The sequence below is a fragment of the Nannospalax galili genome, unplaced genomic scaffold (genome assembly GCF_000622305.1).
Source record: "Nannospalax galili isolate Female #2095 unplaced genomic scaffold, S.galili_v1.0 scaffold180, whole genome shotgun sequence".
In the NCBI taxonomy this organism is placed as follows: Eukaryota; Metazoa; Chordata; class Mammalia; order Rodentia; family Spalacidae; genus Nannospalax; species Nannospalax galili.
Genome location: NW_008348199.1, coordinates 2,384,538 through 2,403,430, shown reverse-complemented (window position 1 = coordinate 2,403,430; position 18,893 = coordinate 2,384,538). Strand labels below are relative to the sequence as shown.

Sequence of the window (18,893 nt, the reverse complement as noted above, 5' to 3'; positions counted from 1 at the left end):
AGACACATGGCCCTTGGTCCCACTGAATGTGGCCCCTCACAAGGGTCTAAAGGAGGAGGACAGAGAGACCACACAGGGACCGATGGCCTGGGTACTTGTTACAAGCTGTACCCATTACAATCGTCACAGGGAAGGACCCCTAACTCTGACCCTGGGCTTAGGCTCAAGGGCAGTTTCTCCTGCTGTGACATGTGGCCCACTTCAAACTGTCACTCAGACCAGCCTTGACCTGGACTCATTTCTCTAGAGCCCTCTGCAGGAGGTTGGGGGTCAACTCTACGCCTGCAGCATGACTCCTTTGAACACTGCCACCTTGTTAACCCTTTAACAGCCACTCTGTGGCCTGTATCTATAGATTACTGTGTGAACTGCGATGTGTGACTTGCACTTACTGTTGGCAGTGAACACAAGAGTACAAGCTGGGGGCGGGGGGCATGCCATAACCCCAGCACTCTGGAGGTACAGGCAGCAAGTTTGTGAACCTGGCCTATAGGAGGAGATCCTGACTCAATAAAACCAAACCAGAAACCAAAACAAAAAGACACTGGGATACAAGAGCCCGTGTTGGGACCAGCGAAACCAGGGCCTCTGGGGAAGCAGAGGCCAACAGAGTCGACCTAGCTTGTGAACCGAATAGATCCTGGTATCCTGAAAGACACACATGTCTGCTCACAGGGACAATCCCTGACATCACCTTCACTCGAAGCCCCACCTGTGCATAGAGGGGCTTCCCGCTGGACCACCAACTCAGCAAGAGCCACACCTCCGTCTTCAGAATATGCTGTTCCCCACGTGCACACGTGCGCTCTGCGCCTGAAGCCAGGGCTGGCCCAGTCTCTGACTCTGATCTCATTCTTCATTTGGGAACTGTGTTCATGAAGTCTAATGCTGGTGAAAAGAATCTGCACCATCTAGTCTGTGGTGAGGACCCACAGCATATCCATTGAACCTGTATGACGGCTGTACATCAAAATATACTTCTTATGGGTGGTGAGTGGGCAGATGGTCAAGGTAGATGCGTCTTAAATGTGTGAGCAGAAGGCTGTCATGGGCCAGTGGCTCCAGTTGGCACCCACACAGCAAAGGACAATGTTTCGCAATGTGGAACAAACAAGGACACATAGGCTCTCTTCCACAAGGTAAATTGCAAAGTTTTCATAAACATCACAGGCAGGTGGTAAGTGGAGGCCAGAAGGCAGAAGGCCCAGCCAAGGTGGCAGGAGGTTTCTAGAAGGCCATCCCAGGTGGCTTTGAGAGAAACAGCCTCTAGGCAGAGGAAGCTGCCCCTCCTAGCTGGTACCAGAGCTCCTTTCCTGCCCACCACCTGTTCTGAGGTCCTTAGGACTGATCACCAATCACCACAACTCTTCTCTGTGGTCCAATTCCTTCATCCTTAAAGTCACATGGGAGGTGCCTCCTGGCAGAGCTGGTATGGCTCCATGAAGCACAAACATGGAGGCTGATCGGAAACAGCCACTTTCTCTAAAGTTATGTCTGACTTTGGGTCTTAAGGCTGTCTTTCTCAGACCCTTGGAGGCCAGCCTGTGTTCTACTGGGCTCCAGCCTCTGCCCACTGTGTCCATCCTCTATTCTGGTGCTGCTGCTGAAGGATCTTTGTAGAGCAAAGTCAGACTCCCTCATCTGTGGCACACAAACCCAAGGATGTTTCACGTCCTGCCTGCTGTCCTGGCCTCCAGCTTCCTTCCCACCATACCCCACCATGTAGCTGTGCCACAAGTATTTTCTCCCGGGAATGCTTGACCTTCCTGACTCTGAGTTTTGCAAATACTTTCTCTAACCTGGAACAACCTTCCCTCTGGCAAGTGATAAGACTCCTACTCATACCTCAAGGCCCAGCTCTCCTATGCTCACTTTAAAAAAAATATTTATTATTTTTATTTTACATGTATGAGTGTTATGCCTGCATGTAAGTAGGAGCACCCATGTTGTGCAATGCCTGAGGAGGACAGAAGAGGCTGTCAGATCCCCTGGAACTGGAGTTATGGACAGTTGTTAGCTGCCATGTGGGTGCTGGGATTTGAACCTGGGTCTCCTGCAAGAACAGTCTTTTTTTTTTTTTTTTTTTTCAATTATTGGTCTTTTTTGAGACAGGGTCTCCCTGTAGCCCCAGCTGTCCTGGAACTCACTATGTAGACCAGGCTGGCCTTGAACTCACAGAGATCTGCCTGCCTCTGCCTCCCAAGTGCTGGGATTAAAGGTGTGAGCCACCATGCCTGGCTAAGAACAGTCAGTGTTTTTAACCGCTGGGCCATCTCTCCAGCCCCCCATGCTTACTTTCGGACATTTTAAAGCAGTCTGGGTTTCCTCTCTCTGAGTTCCTGCAGTCCCTCTACCTCAGCATGGCTTGCATTCCACCCCTGGGGGGAGCACTGAGCCCTGTCCACATTTGCGCCATCAAGGTCTGGGGCCACGTTCAGCACAGAACCAACCCTTTGCAAGCAGCCAGCAAATGGAAAGAACAGGGCCAAGTCTTTGGAAGGGCAAGTCTACACTCCAAGTTTGAACTCTGTCAAGTTCATTCTGCACATTCTCTAGAAAATTCTTTCAATAAAAGCTCAGAACTTGAGCAATGAGACATAGGTGTGCAGCTCACAGGTCACATGACTGCTTAGCTTAGTTAGGGAGAGGCTATGGTCATTTTCTTGCCTTTTTTTCCCAGTGGTTATTTTTTCAAAATAAAACCTATGAATCCAGGGGAAAATTAAACAACATGCAGGCGACAGGGCCTTCCGCAGCTTTGCTGGATGTCAGCAGGGTCTGGCCAGAGCTGTACCTCTGGAGGACTTACCTGCCTGGGTGGAAGGGGGCTCATACCTACCTGCCTGGGTGGAAGGGGCTCATACCTACCAGCCTGGGTGGAAGGGGGCTCATCTGGAGCCCCTGAGGTCATGTGTGCCTTGGAGAAAATACCACACAGCTGTACTAATGTGCTGTGTCATCCCATTAGACAACCCCCTCAGGTGTCAGCATGTCAAAAGAATTGCAGTCACTAGGGCTGAGAAGATGGGGGAAAGGGCTTGAAGCCTTGCGAGCATCAGGACCTGAGTTCAATCCCCAGAACCCACATAAAAGGCGGGTGTGGTGCCACAGTGTGGTGGCACTTGCTAGTAATGTCGGTGCTGGGGAGGCAGAAACAGGAGGACTTCTGGAGATCACTGTCCAACCAGTCGAGTCAAATCAATGAGCCCCAGGACAGTGAGAGATCCTGTAAAAAGTAAGGCAGAGGGCTCCTGAGAAAAACCACTCAAGGCTGACTTCTGACCTCTACATGTATGTGTACATGTATGTATATGAACCCATACACATGTGTACACACACTCTCAAGCATGAACACCCCCATCACACATGTACACCCCCACCACACACGTACTCATTTTTTTAAAGCAAAATGGAGTAATCGGAAAGGAGAGGCAGACTGGTTACTCTGCGCACAGGTCAGCATCTGTCAGGAGTCAACAGGAACCGCCATGAGGTACTGCTCAGGTGGTGGCCTCAGTCTGATTTCAAGAAGGTCTCAGAGACAGAGTTACCTGAGTGGGCACTGAGACCCTCCTCCTGGCTGGTGTGAGGCTTGTGGGTCAGGCAGGGGTCCAGGGGCAACACTGCCCTGGATGGGCTAGAGAGGGGTCCCTGTGCTTGAGGCACTGAGTGTGCTTGGTTCCCAGCAACTGCCATTGAAAGCCTGTGTCTCCCCGAACTCGCACATACCATCTGGATGAACATCTGGAGATGAGGAGGAGATGGGACGTCCCTTGCTCCTGGGGACAGGTCATGAGTTTACTTGAAAAGGGGCACCTGAGCCCATTCATGCACAGCCCCTGCCTGGCCCCAGTAGCAGAACAAGAGTGCCCAAAGCTCTCCAGAGTCCAGCCGTGAAAGGCTGAGCAGGAGGCTTACACAGCTGACCCCCGGTGAAGAAAGGACAAACAAGTAGACAGATGCATTTGTGTCTAGAGAAGAGCCTAGAAGGATGGCCAGTGAGGTGTGCGGCCACACCCCAGGGTGGACTGTGGGTGTGTATCTGACCACGCCCCCTTGTGTGACCCTTTCTTTGAAGTCAAACACAAGACAGCTCTGGGGGCCTTTGTGTCCCACTGCGGCCTCAGAGGTGTGACCTTCCTGGTGAGAGGCCTCCACACACTGATGGCTCTGAGCACACGGCCTGTGCCTTCTCACCTAATGAGGCTTTGAGGCACCTCGTCTGTCCTCAAAGGTTTCTTCTCACACAGGTTTTGAAACTCTAGGAAGTTTAGAGTGACACTAAGTCTCAAGCCCAGGAGGCCGAGGAAACGCTCAAACTGGTCATCCTTCATGTCGAGCAGCAGCTGCTGCAGCAATCTATGAAGATCACGCATGTTGATTATACCGTCTCTGTCAGTGTCTGTTTTAAAGAAGGCAGAGTAAGGGGTCCTAGAAACAAAACACACACATCAACTTCTCTTCCGCACCTTCCCGCCATTCATGGTCACCCCCCACCCCACTAGTGGTACTCGGCTCCTCCATGGAGACCCCACTGTTCCCGGGCGCCTGGCCCTAGTTGCCTCCACCTGGAGTCGGAGCTGCATGCTGACCTCTCTTTCAAAGTGAGGAGCTGGAGTGTGGGGACAGTTAGGGCACCTGGACTTGAAGTGTGGAGAGTGGGCTGGGGCTCCCTAGAGAATTTAAAGCTATCACTCTCCATGTCTTTACAGGTTCCTGGAATGTCTGACCACTTCTTCTGTAGATAAGCAAATCCTGTGCTGGGCTTCACTGAGTCACCTGGACCCAGGCTCTGCCGGAGGACTGAGCGAGCCTCTTTAGCTCTGTCCGTGGTGCTGCCCACAGGGGCCCTGGAGTTCCCATTTTGCACACGAAGAAAGAAGCTAAGGGGCACAGCAGCTTGTGACTTGATCAAGGGTACCTGGAAGCAGGCTGATGAGTCACAAATCCCGACTCTGCCTCTTACCACTTGTGAGTTTGTGTTCCAAATCTGACAGCCATGTTTCATTTCGTCTTCTGTGAGACGGGGGGAGACAAAGTGGCTCCCTGAAGCTGTTACTAGGAGTTAAGATGCTACTGCACACAGGCTCAGCAGTGCCCGGAGTGATCCGTCAGTGCGCTAAAATGTCTGTGGCCTGAAGCCAGACAGCAGTGTGAGGCTGTGGACCCACACCTGTGTCCCCTCACACAGCCCTCCCGAGAATTTGTCCAGCTTCCTGGAGGTGCACACTGACTCCTTCATGCTCCAGATCCCCACAGGAGTTGTTCAGAACATGAAGCCAACCCTGCTCCCCCACAAGTGTCAAATTAGATGCTTTGGGATTTTGTAGAAAGTTCTAGCTGAGTTGGCTCAGTGATTCAGTTGCCAAACATTTACGTGCAGAGTCGCTATGCTAAATAGTGTGAGATAACATAGAACATTCTGGCCCTGCCTCAGAGTCACTGCTGTCCGGCGGGAGAGGGCTTTGTAGGACTGCAGACCCACCTGTTCACTACTTCCTTCTAAGTCTGGCTCCAAGCCTCCCACCTTCCAGACCCACAGCCGAGAAGTCCAGACTGAACAAGGTCAAAGTCGGACCCGGCAGACAGCAGCTCTTTCCAGTTGCTCAGACCACACCCCCAAGTCCTGATTCGTCCTGTCCTGCCCCAGGTCTATGTTACAGATCCTGCTTGCTTGTTGCGGGTGGGTCTGCAGTCTGCCCTTCACACCAACCACCTCAGCCCTACTCAGCCCCTGGATCCCTCAGGAACCTCCCATAGACTCCTGACTGCCATCCTGTCTTCATTAGGCCATCCCTATATCCCAGCCACACAGGGTGCCTAGCTCCTGTGCTCTGTCTCCCTCCAAGTCCAACTCCCCGAACACCCATCCCTTTCCACCTGCCTCCTGCTGCTAACATCCAAGGCTGCCTTGGGATGTGTCCCCAAGCCCCCCATCCCCACCTCCTTCAGCAGTTACAACATCTGCCAAGCTTTGCTTCCACCTCATCCCCATCCCTGTCCCCTGCCTCTGCCTACAAGTTGCCTCACAAGCACAAGACCTGGACCCTTATCTGCTCAGCTCCAGCCCCAGCTCCCAGAGCAGTGCCCACACTTATGTGTGGGATGAACAAACTGTTGGGTGAATGAGGGAACAAGTAAGGCCTGAGCATCTCTTAGGTGGCCAACCCTCTGCTGAATATAGGGCCACAGTGAAGACTGTTGTAAGTCCTGCTGTAAGGCCCGCTCACTGTGACCTGGAAAGGAAAGACAGGAAGCAAGTAACAGCACACAGTGAGGTGTGACCAGCATTCCAGCCCTCAGCACTGTGCTATAGGTGCGGTCTAGGTTCTGGGGTCTCGGTACTCACCTTCCCAGCACAAAGCCCCTAATCATTACGCAGGTTTTGCAACTGAAAAGATACACCTCCAGTTCCTGTCTGTGCTGACTGCCAGCAGCTGGCTCTGGGTAAGTTTCTATCCATCTCTGACCCTCAGTTTCTCTAATATCTACTCAGTAGTGTAGGTGGGAATTCAGACAGATACGGCCATGTATACAAATCTTCCAGTTTGGGCTGGAGAGATGGCTCAGTGGTTAAGAGCACTGACTGCTCTTGCAGAAGACCCAGGTTCGAATCCCAGCTCCCACATGGCAGCTAATAACGGTCCATAACTCCAGTTCCAGGGGATCCGACAGACTCTTCTGTCCTCGGGCATTGCACGACCCAGGTGCACTTACCCGTGGAGGCAATACACGCATACACATAAAATAAAAAATAATAAATAAAATATTTAAAAACCCAAATCTTCCAGCTCACCTACTGGCATTAAGGAGTGGAACCTCACTTTTTCACCACCTATGACTTGGTCACCTCGCGTGACAAGTGGGCAGCAGCCACTTGGGGTACTGTGGTGAGTGGCTTTAGTGTCGACTTGACACACCTGGGTTGAGGGAGCCTCAATTGGGGAACTGCCTCCAGACTGGCCTATGGCCATGTCTGAGGGGCATCTTCTTGATTGCTGAGTGATGTGGGAGGGCCCAGCCCACTGTGGGTGGTGCCACCCCTGGGCAGGTGGGCCTTGTTGTATAAGAGAGCAGGCTGAGCAGGGGCCAGGGAGCAAGCCAGTGAGCAGCGTTCCTCCAAGGCCTGTGCTCCAGCTCCTGACTCCAGGTTCCTGCCCCGAGTTCCTACCTTGGGCTCCCTGATGAACTGTGACCTCGGAGATGTAAGCCGAATAAACCCTTTCCTCCCCAAGTTAGTGTTGGTCAGCATGTTTTGTCACAGCAGTGGAGAACGAAACCAGGACAGAGGTGAAGGAATGATGGTGCTCTGGCTTAGTCCAGTTACAGCAGGCGGAGTGCCCGAGGGACAAGCAGACCCACCTGGCTGGGGTTGAGGGTTTAAGGAGGCCAGGAAGCAGGGGTCCCTCTGCTGGCCCCAAAGGAGAGGAGACCCACCAGGCAAAGGAAAAGAAAGCGCAGACAGGAAGGTCCTACTCACAACAAAGTGGTAGCTGACCAGGGCCACCAAATGTGTGGACTGACCACACTGCAGAGCCAGATGCCCACTGTGCAGATGGAAACGCAGAGCAGAGAGGTTTACAAGGATCCTATCTGATGTCTGTTTCAGCCTGTTTGCTGTTTAAAGGGACAGGATGTGGGGGCAAAAGCCTAGACCTGCAGCAGTGCAGCCAGTGGGACACCGACGCAAGTGTCCTGGCCAGTCCTGCTTTCAGGTGAGCTGCAAGTTAAGCGTCAGTCCTCAGGGGCCACAGAGGACCTCGATGTGGCTCTGTATCATGGAGTCCCCAAGTTACAGAGGTCTCTGATGCCCCTGCTTCCTCACCATCCCTCTGTGTCCCTTGTTTCTAGGCTGTGCATCCACCCATCCATCCACCCACTCAGGGTGGATCCATCACCCCTCCACAACCCAAGACCTGCACCCTCACACAGTCCAGCTCATCTGGCTTATCTGTCTTCCATTCTAAACCCTGCCTACACCTCGGCAGATTCTAGGGCCCTCGCCTCTGCCTTGCACCAGCTGCTGTCTACCTCTTCTGTTTCATGTCACAATGTGAGGGCAGGTGACCTACACTGTCGTCCTCTCCCCTGGAGCCAAGCCCTGTCCATCCCCGCCTGGCCTGAACCGAGCTCCTACGTGTGGCTCACTCCCTCAGTTTCCTTCCAGCACGTGTTTGGGGCTTCCCAGTCAATGCAGGGCCTCCTCTGGGAAGTCCACCTTAAAGGGTGTGGTCTCATAGCACACAACCAACACCTCAGCAACCTGCCATGGTGTCTATAAATTGTCATTCTATCTGAGAGTTGAACCAGAGGAGACTCTGGGCAGGGCACAGATCTGCTACCCCGGCATTAAACACTGACTCCAGCATATAGTGAACAGGCCACACTTGTTTGGTGGGTGAATGAGGGAGAGTAATGTGTGTCCCCAAGTCCACAGTGTCCTGGGTGGCCACGCCCCTCTGTGAAGGGGGCACCTTCTCACTGGGAGGGTTCTCAGAGTCAGGCTCCCCACCCCACCCCACCCCACCCCAGGCCTTCCCCTCTCTCTGACTTGCCAGGGAAAGTTGTATGTCCTCCTGGGTACCAGGACTCACAGGTGTGAACTGTGGGGTAGAGGGCAGGGTGAGACCTAGAGACAGAGATGGAGTGACATCACACTTTACCCCGAAGAACTCCTTCAGCTTCTTGGGGAAGAGCTTCTGGCACTCCTCAGCTGATAGGAAGTGTTCGTCCAAGTTAGGGTTGGAGGCAGCATGTGTCTGCAGTGGAATTGTTTCCGGCACAATTAGTTTAGTATCTGAAAGTGAATGGGGGGGCATCCATCAGCACCACACCCATCTCTCTACATGTCCTTCAGTGCTGGCTCTTTCCCTTCTCGAATCCCATTAAGTTTAATCTATGTGGGGATCAAATCCCGTGGCTCGAACATAGCATTGCTCAGTCAGATCTGTGTCCTTTCCCTCCCTCCATGTCTTAGAAAGGCTCTTATTTGCTTGGTCCCCAGACCTTGGGGACACGTGGCACCGGTGGTGCCCTTGGCATATGCACCTCTTTCAAGCCTCTGACATCCCTCTCCTGACTCCAGGGCCAAAGGAGCCCCTCTGCCTATCTTTGGTGTCTGGGATCAGGTCCTAAGGACTGGATGTGTAATTGGATCCCTGCTCTCTTTAACTCAGCAGTCTTCCTTACCATCTGTTAGGCATCAGCCAGGGGCAGTCATATACCACTTGGGGACTTGAGCAGGGAGCAGTTCTGCCACCCCAGCACTTAGCACAGATTCTGGGACATGGTAAGCATGTGGCACTTGTTTGGTAAGTGGACTGAATCAGAGCATGGACCTTGAGCCCACTGCAGCTCACGTGACCATGCCTCAGTGGGTAAGGCCTGAGGGGGGTGTATATTAAAGTGAGATCCTTCCAACCACATAGATAAAGAGTCTCTGCAGCATAAGGATGCATCACCAGGGTCCCTACTGCCCCAGGCAGCACCCAGGACTACACAGCAGGCACTTCCAGAGCTCACTGGTCAGTGATCACATCCTCTTCATTCCTTCTCCTCTAAGACTGGGGTCATGTGACTGTGGTCTTGCCTAAGGCTGGGCTACACACTCCAGGGTACTATTGTAGTAACAAGTGGGTCCTCCAGGAGAGGGCGGGGTGAGGCCCACCATCTCAGAGCTCAGGTAAATGACCCACTTGTGTCCTGAGAGGAGGGTGCCTTCTCTGCAGACACAGGGGCTCCTTCCCTTCCTTTACTTCTTTCCCAGATGTCCAGACACACACCCCAGAAGGAGTCAGCAATCTAAGATACCCAAGCTGAGCAGTGCCTTCCGCAGAGTGGGATCTGTCTCTTTGGTTGGCAAACTAGAGTCTGGCGGCGTGTATGCAGCAGTGTTGATGGGGCAGGCTCTCCAGAGATGATGTACCTCCCATAGCCAGTGCCAGGAGAAGGGACACGTAGGTTCACTGGGCTGCCTGGCCGGCCACCCTGCAGAGCACATGCAGCAGTGAGTGTGCTCGGTGGCCTTGTGTGCTTGGCAGCTCTGCCAGGGAGCTGGGAACAGAGGAAAAGCAGCAGCACCACAACTTGAAAGGGCCAGAAACCCAGCTGGCCCTGCTCTCGGGGAGACCATCCTGTCTGTTCTCAACTGCCAGAGAGCGGGAGGGGGTGACCCAGCCCTGCTCCACCTTACTTCATGACACAAAATAGGCTCCCTAACTTTCTAAGGACCTTTGGGGGTAGGGGCACATCACTGAGTGTTCTAGAATGCTGGTAGGGGACAGCATCACCTCATCTGTGTGCTGTTAATTACTGATAACCATCTTTTGGAGTTTTGGGGTTTTTTTGCCTCCCAATGCTGTGATTCGAACCCAGGGCCTTGTACATGTCAAGCACGCACTCCTCTACTGAGCTACATCCCTAGCTGTCAGATAACCATATTTTGCAGAGGAAATTCTTAGAGGATGTGAAGTGGGTCTGAAAAGCAGGGAGTGGGGTACACCCTCTTAGTGGGGTACACTCTCTGGATCATTTGTGCTCTAAGTCTGCAGGAGGCTCAGGTCAAGTCCCACTTGCAAAATTCTGTTTCACTTGGTGAAGAAAAGACTGAAACACAGATAAGATCAGGCAAGGATTTCTAGAACAAAGATGGACCTAGTCCTAGAACACACGGGATTTCCACCTTGCACGGGGCAGCTGTGACCAGAGCAGACTGGTGGCACTGTCAGGAAAGATCTGTGGTACCACCACCAGTCCCCATGGAGGCCGGGTACACGTACGCCTGGCTGCTAGCTACCTTCGAATCCTGTGCTGAAGTCCAGGTAGCCCATCCCTTCCTTCTTGTAGCCTACCTTGTCGGCCAGCATCGCATACTGATCGTCATCCATTGGCATCCCACTGCCCTCCAGGACCTGGGGGAAAGAGGGCGCGATGGGCAGGCATTAGGTCGTCCCAAGTGACACTGCTCTGCTCTGCCGCAGGCTCCAGCAGCCATTGCTACTTGTCTGCCCACCCCCACAGCTGCTGAGGGTGGGGCCAGTCTCCCTGTGTCCCTTGGACTGAGATACAGGCCTGTTTGTTGAGAGAACAAAGGAGGCTGACCACGTGACACCCGGGCACTGCCAGCCAGCAACCCTTTCCTGAGGCCCTGCCAACCAAGGTGCCAGAGTACACCCATCCCTTCCGTGGCCTCTGAGTCTCACAAGTTATTTTCATTCACACATGTAGGAAAAAATTTCCCCTGATGTTTTGTCATGACCCACAGTACAAGGGAAAGCCATGTGATCTTATGATAGAGGGGCACCCACAGGCACCTCTGCCTACCCCTGTGTGAGTTCATTTTTTGAAGGTGGTTTCTGGCCACTTAACCTCAACACCACACACACACACACACACACACACACACACAAACACACACGTTCCATTTCTGTATGTTGCCGGGGGGGGGGTGCAACTGAGCAAACACCCATCCTTGTGGGACAAACACTGGGACAGAATCACCCCAAGCTGCTTCCTAGGTGAGCTTGGCTGCTCTAGAGTGGATGAGACCTTTGAGTCAATGGCTGGCTATTGACATCCCAGACGCTGCCTACCTGGAAGGGCCTCACAGAGGGACGCTGTGGGACTGGTACGGGTGATGGAAAACATCAGCCCTGCTGCGCCCCCACCCCACCCACCCCGTGTTCACACACCAAGTGAGAACAGAGACCTGTTCTTCCAACAAAGGCCACAGACTCCAGGTTCAGAATGCGGCTGTGTACTGGGGGTGGGAGGGTGAGCCCAGCAGGGACAGTCAAGCCTGTGGGAGGCTTGTTGGAGGCCAAGAGTGCTGAGGGTTGTGGAGAAAATCAGTGTATGTACTGTCCACAACCCCGCTGCACAGGAACAGCAGGGTATGTGGCTGAGATTAGACACCTGAGGTGGCATGTGAGGTATAAGCTTTAGAGAAATCTGCCAACAGAGGGTCCACAAGGAACAATGGGAACAGCAGGGCAGGGAAGGTCCAGGGGCGCTGGCCAGAGGCACTCAGTGCAAGCTGTGCCCATCTTCTCCACTGCACCCCCAACTGGCCACCACAGGGAGAGGGCTCACAGGACAGATGCCCTGGTTCAGGCACCAGCCATAGCCAGATCTGTCCCTGTATGGCCCCTCACCCAGAAGCAGCGGGCACCGCACACCAGCAGGAGGCAGGTGCCCTACTGAGCAGTAGCTTGCAGAGCCCAGGCTCTGTGGAGTGTTGACCTTATCTGAATGTTCTTGTGTGCCACACCACTGTTCCCTTGGCTTGGCTTGTGCCTCAGGAAGGGAAAGGGGTTTCAGGGCCATGCCATTGGATGCCCACATTTTCTCAGGATCATATGGGGGTGGGGAAAACCTGGACCTGGATTAATGCAGTCAGAAGGTTCTGGTGCTACACCAAGCCAGGATAAGTTCCAGAGCAGAGGGCAGATAAGACCAAGGCTCAGGAAGGGGATATACAGTGGGGCAGTACCCCGTTATATCACCCTCACTGTGTGACATTGCTTCCTGACTGCATGCTGGGCACTGTGCCTGTGTCACACACACACTACCCATACTGTGTAAATCTCATTTCATCTTATTAGAAGCCCAGAGAAAGGAGTTCTAACCTAGTAGAAAGATCCAGAAATCCAGGCTAGGCCTTGCCCTGGTGTTCTAGTTTGCTTTTTGTTGCTGTGATAAAACACCAACCAAAACCAGCTTGTGGAAGGAAGGGTTTATTTCAGCTTACATATTTCAGCCCGTCATCGAGGCAGGAACTGAAGCAGAGATCACAGAACACTGCTCCCTGACTTGCTCCCCCTGGCTCACTCGGCTGCCTTTCTTACACCACCAAGGCCCACCTGCCTAGGGATGGCACCGCCTTCTGTGGGCTGGGTCCTCCTGCATCAATTATCAACAAAATGGCCTACAGACATCCATCAAAGGCCAGGTTGGCGGTGGAAATCCCTCACCTCCTTTTTGTCTATTTGCATCAGGTTGACAACAAAGACTACCTGCGTACCCAGTCACTTGACTAGGAGGTTGGCCCGGCTGCAGCTCACACCTAGTTCTGGTCACTAACCAACTCGATGACCCTCGCTGTTGGAGTAAGTGGACTGGAATGGAGGAAGAATAGGGAGCTGCTTGCCCTAGAGCCCTGGCACCCTCTCAGGTATCCCACCTAGCCACACAGGGAGGGCTAATCAGAGTCTTAGTGACTCTACTGAATGGGAGGAGACAGGGAGCCCCCGAAGAACTTTGATCAAGTCCCCTCCCGAGCCAATCCCCCGTCTCCCATTGAAGCTTCAGGACCCAGCGTCTCCCCACCTCAGCTCTGACATAGTGTGGAGTGCTCAGCGTTGGCCTCAGCCTCTGAACCTCCTGACTGTCTAGATCAGCCAGCACAGGCCAGTTCACACTTTTATTTTGGTGTTGTGCATCTTTCTGCAGCAAGCAGACCCAGGGAGCTGGCAGCCGTGGCTTTTTATGAACAGCATGAAGGTTGGTGGTATCCTTCCTGGCCCATCAGTGGGGCCTAGTCTTGGCACCCCCGCCGTGTGTGTGTACATGCACATGTGCATGTGTGCACAGATCAACAGTAAGCAGGTCACAGTGTGCTGTGGCAGGTCTGGGAGCCAAGTGAGGGGGCAATGCAGGGTTGTGGTATTGCTGCGGAGGGGCTGAATTCCAAGGCTGAATTCCTGTGATTGGGAACTCTGCCATCTGTAGCATCATCTGCATGCATTTCCAGGCCCAGCTCTGTGGAAGAGCCTCTCCAGCATCAGGTAGGGTTTTTAGATAGGAAGCTGTGTCCCATGCAGAAGCACCCAGAGGTCATGGGACTCAGAATGAACAGATGGGACACTTGCTTAAAAAATAACTTCATATTTTGAAAACAATCACACATGAATTATTCATCTCGAATTCTTCCTATTTAGTCCTTTCACAAAAACATATGCAACAGAGAGGAGGGAAATTTCTGTAGGCAAATGTTTCCCAGCCTGGAGGGTTGTGAAACATGAGGGAACAGGGTAGCCTCAAGCAGCCTGTCCAATGGGCTGGGTGTGCAGTTCCCCGGGGCATGGAGCATCACAGAGCATGCATGTGCAGGCTGCGAGCTGCTGGGGAGAAATGCAGAGTCTCCCTCAGGCGTCCCTGTACCACTCTAGTCTCCGACAAACACAGCAGTAGACTCATCTCAGTACTTACCAGCACCTCACAGTATAGCGGAACTCAGCAAAGCTATGAACCTCCTGAAAATCCGTTATCCAGTCAAGCCCTATCCTTAGGATTTTTCTGGAAGACATTCTCCTGAAAGTTCCTCAGAGAGTAACAATCTGATTTCATAATTATGTGTTTTTCCTTCCTTCTCTCTCTCCCTCTCTTCCTTTCCCCTTCCTTCCTTCGATGTTTATGTCTATGTGCATGTGTGTACCTATTCATGTGGGTGCAACATGGATGTGTGTCTTTGTGAAGACCAGAGGACATGAGGTATTTGTCCCTCAGGTACTGTCCACCTTGTTTCTCCCTGTGACCAGGTCTCTCACTGGCCTGATCTCACACAATAGGCAAGGCTGGCCAGCCGCTGAGCCCCAGGGATCCACCTAAGTGCCTCTCTAACACTGGAATTACAAGGGTGTGCCACCACCCCTGTCTTTCTTCTCTTGAGTCCTAGAAATCGATCTCAGGTTCTTAATCTTGCAAGGCAAGTGCTTTACCAACAAAGCCACTTCCCCAGCCCTGGGTCTGGCATTTCCAATTCACCAAATAGTCACTTTATCTATCCCTGGGGTGTGACTTTGGTTGTAGAACTATCCTTCCCCAGTGGCCCCACATCTCATGGAATAGGTCCAAGGCTTTTGGTGAAGAACTGTGCTCAGAGTGGTAGGTGCCCAATAATGGCAGCTGAGAAGATCCAGACTGTAGACCCACTTGGGACAGAAGAGTCATATCTCTACATGCATTGTACCTTTCTGTGTCATGTTTTTGGCTGTTTCTCTTTGGGATTGTAACACTGCACAGTCCATTTAGAGTCGACGTACCACTATGCGTAAGAAGCAGAGGCCTGGCGGTCACTCATGGCCCCAGCTGCTGCCCTTTGTTTTCTATTTACATGCATCTCAAAGTCCATCTGACAAGGCTGCAGCGTTTACCCTTGAGCATAACTGCATTTTTCTAAATTAAGAAAGAGTAGCCTTTTATATTTAACCAGTTGTTTACTATTTCCTTTTCCATTTTCATGTGTGTGGTGTGCATGTATGTATGTTTGTATATGTGTGGGCACACATGTGCAATGTGTGTAGGGAGACCTGAGGTTGATGTTAGGAATCATCTTTGATCACTCTTCCATCGAGAGAAACTTCACTGAGGCAGGTTCTCTCAAGCCCAATGCTTGCCAATACGGCTAGTCTTGCTAGCCAGCTCTCTCTGGGGATCGACTGTGTGGTGGTTTAATGAGAGATGTCCCCCATAAGCTTAAGTATTTGAACACTTGGTCCCCAGCTGGTGGCAGTGTTGGGGAGGTCATGGAACCTCCTGGAGCTTTGCTGCAGGAAGCATGTCACTAGGGGTGAGCCATATTTATAGCCTTACCCCAGTTTACTTCCCTGCTTCCTGTTTACAGCTAAAGATGTGAGTTCCCAGCTTCCTACTCTGTCCATCTGCCCCACCATTATGGATTCTCTGAAACTATAAGTCATAGTAAATTCTTTCTTCCATAAGTCATTTTGGGTTATGGCATTTTATCACAGCAACAGAAAAGAAACCAATACAGAAGTTGGTAACAGAGAGTGAGCTGTTGCCCGAAGAACCTGACCATATTTTTGTTTTTTATTTCATGGAAGACTCTGGAACTTTGGAATTAAGATAGTCATCAAGCATATAAACAGAGCTTAGCAGGCCATTCTAGTAGGTGCCTGGAAGACAGTAGAGCTGGGAGCAATGCAGAAGGTAGAGACCAGGATCATGAGGTTTCAGAGGGGAATATTAGCAGCCAGGCCAGAAGCCATTGTTGTGATATTTTGCCAAAGAATTTGGCTGACTTCTGCCTCTGTCCTAGGAACTTGCATGAGGCTAAACTTAAAAGTAATGGACTAATTTATTTGACAGAGGAAATTTCAAAACAGCATAACATTGAGTGTGTGGCAAGGTTACTACTGATAACTCTTATGTGAGTCTATAATGAGAAAGAGGGAGTAGGACAGAAAGGCAGAATGTACAGTTTGGAGAACAAAAATAGCACGAGGAAGTTTGATGTTACAGATGAGGCATGTGCTGAAAGAGAAGCTGTAACTGTTAGGGAGATGAGCACCATCAAGGAGGGGCCTCCTGTCTGCACAATGGCAAGACCTCAGGGCAAGACCCACTCAGATAAGCTTGTGAAAGGAGGAAGCCTGCAGAGTTTTCTGCCCCTAAAAAGCAAGTGCATACAAAAGCTCCTGCTAAAGTGATTAAGGGGGTGAAGGTCCATCCCAAGCTAGCAGCCAAACTTGGCACTGTCGTCCTTGTGGTACTGACCATTAGAGACATGAAAGATGCAAGAGTGAGGGGGTCATGGACTCTTCATCCATGGTTCAGAGAGCTGCTGGGACCAGGCAGACAACACACAGGAGTAGTCAGGTTGCTGTGGGAAGAAGCCCCGAGAAGCCACTGCAGAGGCTGTGGACATGAAGCCTGGGTCATGGTGCAGTTGCACAGGGCTGTCCTCTGACCAGCAGACTACGGACAGATGCCGTCTTCCCAAGTCTGGTTGTACCTGCTTGCCTAGGATCATCACAGCCAAACTTGTTGACTGTTAATGCTCTGTGAGAAAGGAGGGGCAGGGATAGTCTGCCATACCTCCCAACCAACCAGTTGGTTCTAAGTGCACAAGGGGGCAGGGCTCAGGGCATATAACCCCGAGACCCAAGGAAACCTTAGGGAGGCTCTCTGGCCATTTTGTGCGTCTGTGGTCTGTGGGGAAACCACTATCCCTGCCTGGATGGAGACTTTCCAGCGTGGCCTTAGGAGGGGAACATATACACTCCTGAAAGTAAACTCACACTCACTGCTCTGTAAATAAACTCAATAAGCTCATTTGGTTTCCTAGACTGTAGTTTGATAAAATTATACCTCAGTTTGTCAAAGGCACCAAGGGCGGAGGGGGCTGGACATCGTTTGCACTTCCAGGAGTAATTTTATGTACAGGTGGCGATCCCAAGATGTTGGAGATGGCAGGTGAGACCTCTGCCAAGGAGAGCTGAGTACTGGGAGAGTGGAACCAGCCCAATATAGAGATGTATTGCAGGCAGCAAAGCTGGAGGGCAGAGTCATCTAAACCCTTTGAAACTAGAGTCCCAGATGCCAGGCATGGATGTGGTGTCTGCCTTGCTGGGTTTCAGTCTTGCTTTGGTCCAGTTTGCTCACTGTGCCCTCATTCCTCCCTTTTGGAATGGGAAGGAATATTCCATGCCACTGTGTGTTGCAAGTATGTTAATTTGCTTGTTTATTTTACAGAGGTTCAGAGTTAAGAGGTTTCCTTGAGTCTCCGAAGAGATTGAGACTGTTGAAGACTATGGAGACTACTGAAGTTGGACTAAGTGCATTTTGCATCATGAGATGGCCATGAGCCTATGGGGGTCAGAGACTGGAATATGGTGGTTTGAATGAGAAATGTCCCTCATAGGCTCAAGTATTTGAACACTTGGTCCCCAGTTAGTGGTGCTGTTTGGGGAGGTCATGGAACCTTCAGGAGGTCAAAGTATGTCATGTGGGGATGGGGGGCTTTGAGTATTTATAGCCTCACCCCACTTCCAGTTTGCTCTCTGCCTCCTGTTTGCAGCTGGCTATGTAAGGTCCTGGCTACCTGCTCTGGCCGCCTGATGCCATGCCTCCGTCACCATTAGGGACTCTGTCTCTGTCTCTGTCTCTCTCTGTCTCTCTCTCTCTCTCTCTGGAATCACAAGCTAAAACAAACTCTTCCATAAGTTGTTTTTGGTCATGGTGTTTTATCACAGTAAAAAAAAGAATCTAACACACCGTCCTTCCTTCCAGAGCCGCCATGCCTACACTGCATTCAGCGGATTGGGGGGATCTGAGTTCCAGTCTCACGTCTGCATGGCAAGTGCTGTAACCACTGAGCCATCTCCCTAGCTCCTGTCCACCATGTCTAATGCTCTTCATCCCTTTGTGAGCATCCAAGTCTTCCCAGCATCAAATTCCTCAACCCTGGGGACTTGCAGCAGCACAGTTGGTACTGAAGATGAGCTTGTGCTGAATCATCTTGGGTTTTGTCTTTGTTTGGTTTTACTTAGCTTGATCTGAAAATATTTTCATTTAAAAAATTTTTTAATTTTTTAATTATATTTTATTTGGCCTTTTTGAGACAGCTGGCCTGGAAATCACTATGTAGACTAGGCTGGCCTTCATCTCACAGAGATCCACCTGCCTTTGCCTCCTTAATGCTGGGGTTAAAGGAGTATACCACCAGATCTGGTGATTTATTTTTAATTGTCTGTATATGGATATGTGCATGCAAGTGTGAGTGACCTCAGAGGTCAGAGACATTGGATCCCCTGGAGCAGGAGTTACAGTGATTGTAAGTCACCTGACATGGGTGCTGGGAGCTGAACTGGGTCGTCTGCAAGAGTAGAGCCACTGAGCCATCTCCCCAGCCCCCACTGTCATTCTTAAAAGAGACTGGTTGGATATAAAGTTCCAGGTTGATGTGACTCTGGCTTATTCTCCCCCAGCATGTCTCCTGCCGTCTTCCTTCCTTGCTGCAGTTTGGTGGCAACTCAGAGCACTGGTCCCTGTCTGTAGCATCATCTCCTCATGCTGCTTTTAAGATTCCCTTTGATTCTGGAGCATTCTCAGTTTCTCAAATCTACAAATTTAGGACTTTCCTCCAAACCATG

General features: G+C 51.6%; 1 protein-coding gene across 1 annotated transcript in view; it reads right to left on the bottom strand.

Moving 5' to 3' along the window:
* The window catches only part of Efcab6 (EF-hand calcium binding domain 6), a 205,876-nt gene that overhangs the window by 61,324 nt on the left and 125,659 nt on the right, over positions 1 to 18,893 (bottom strand). Inside the window, 3 exon segments of the mRNA XM_029569164.1 lie at positions 4,198 to 4,431; positions 8,659 to 8,797; positions 10,796 to 10,910. Coding sequence (XP_029425024.1) covers positions 4,198 to 4,431; positions 8,659 to 8,797; positions 10,796 to 10,910 — 488 coding nt within the window.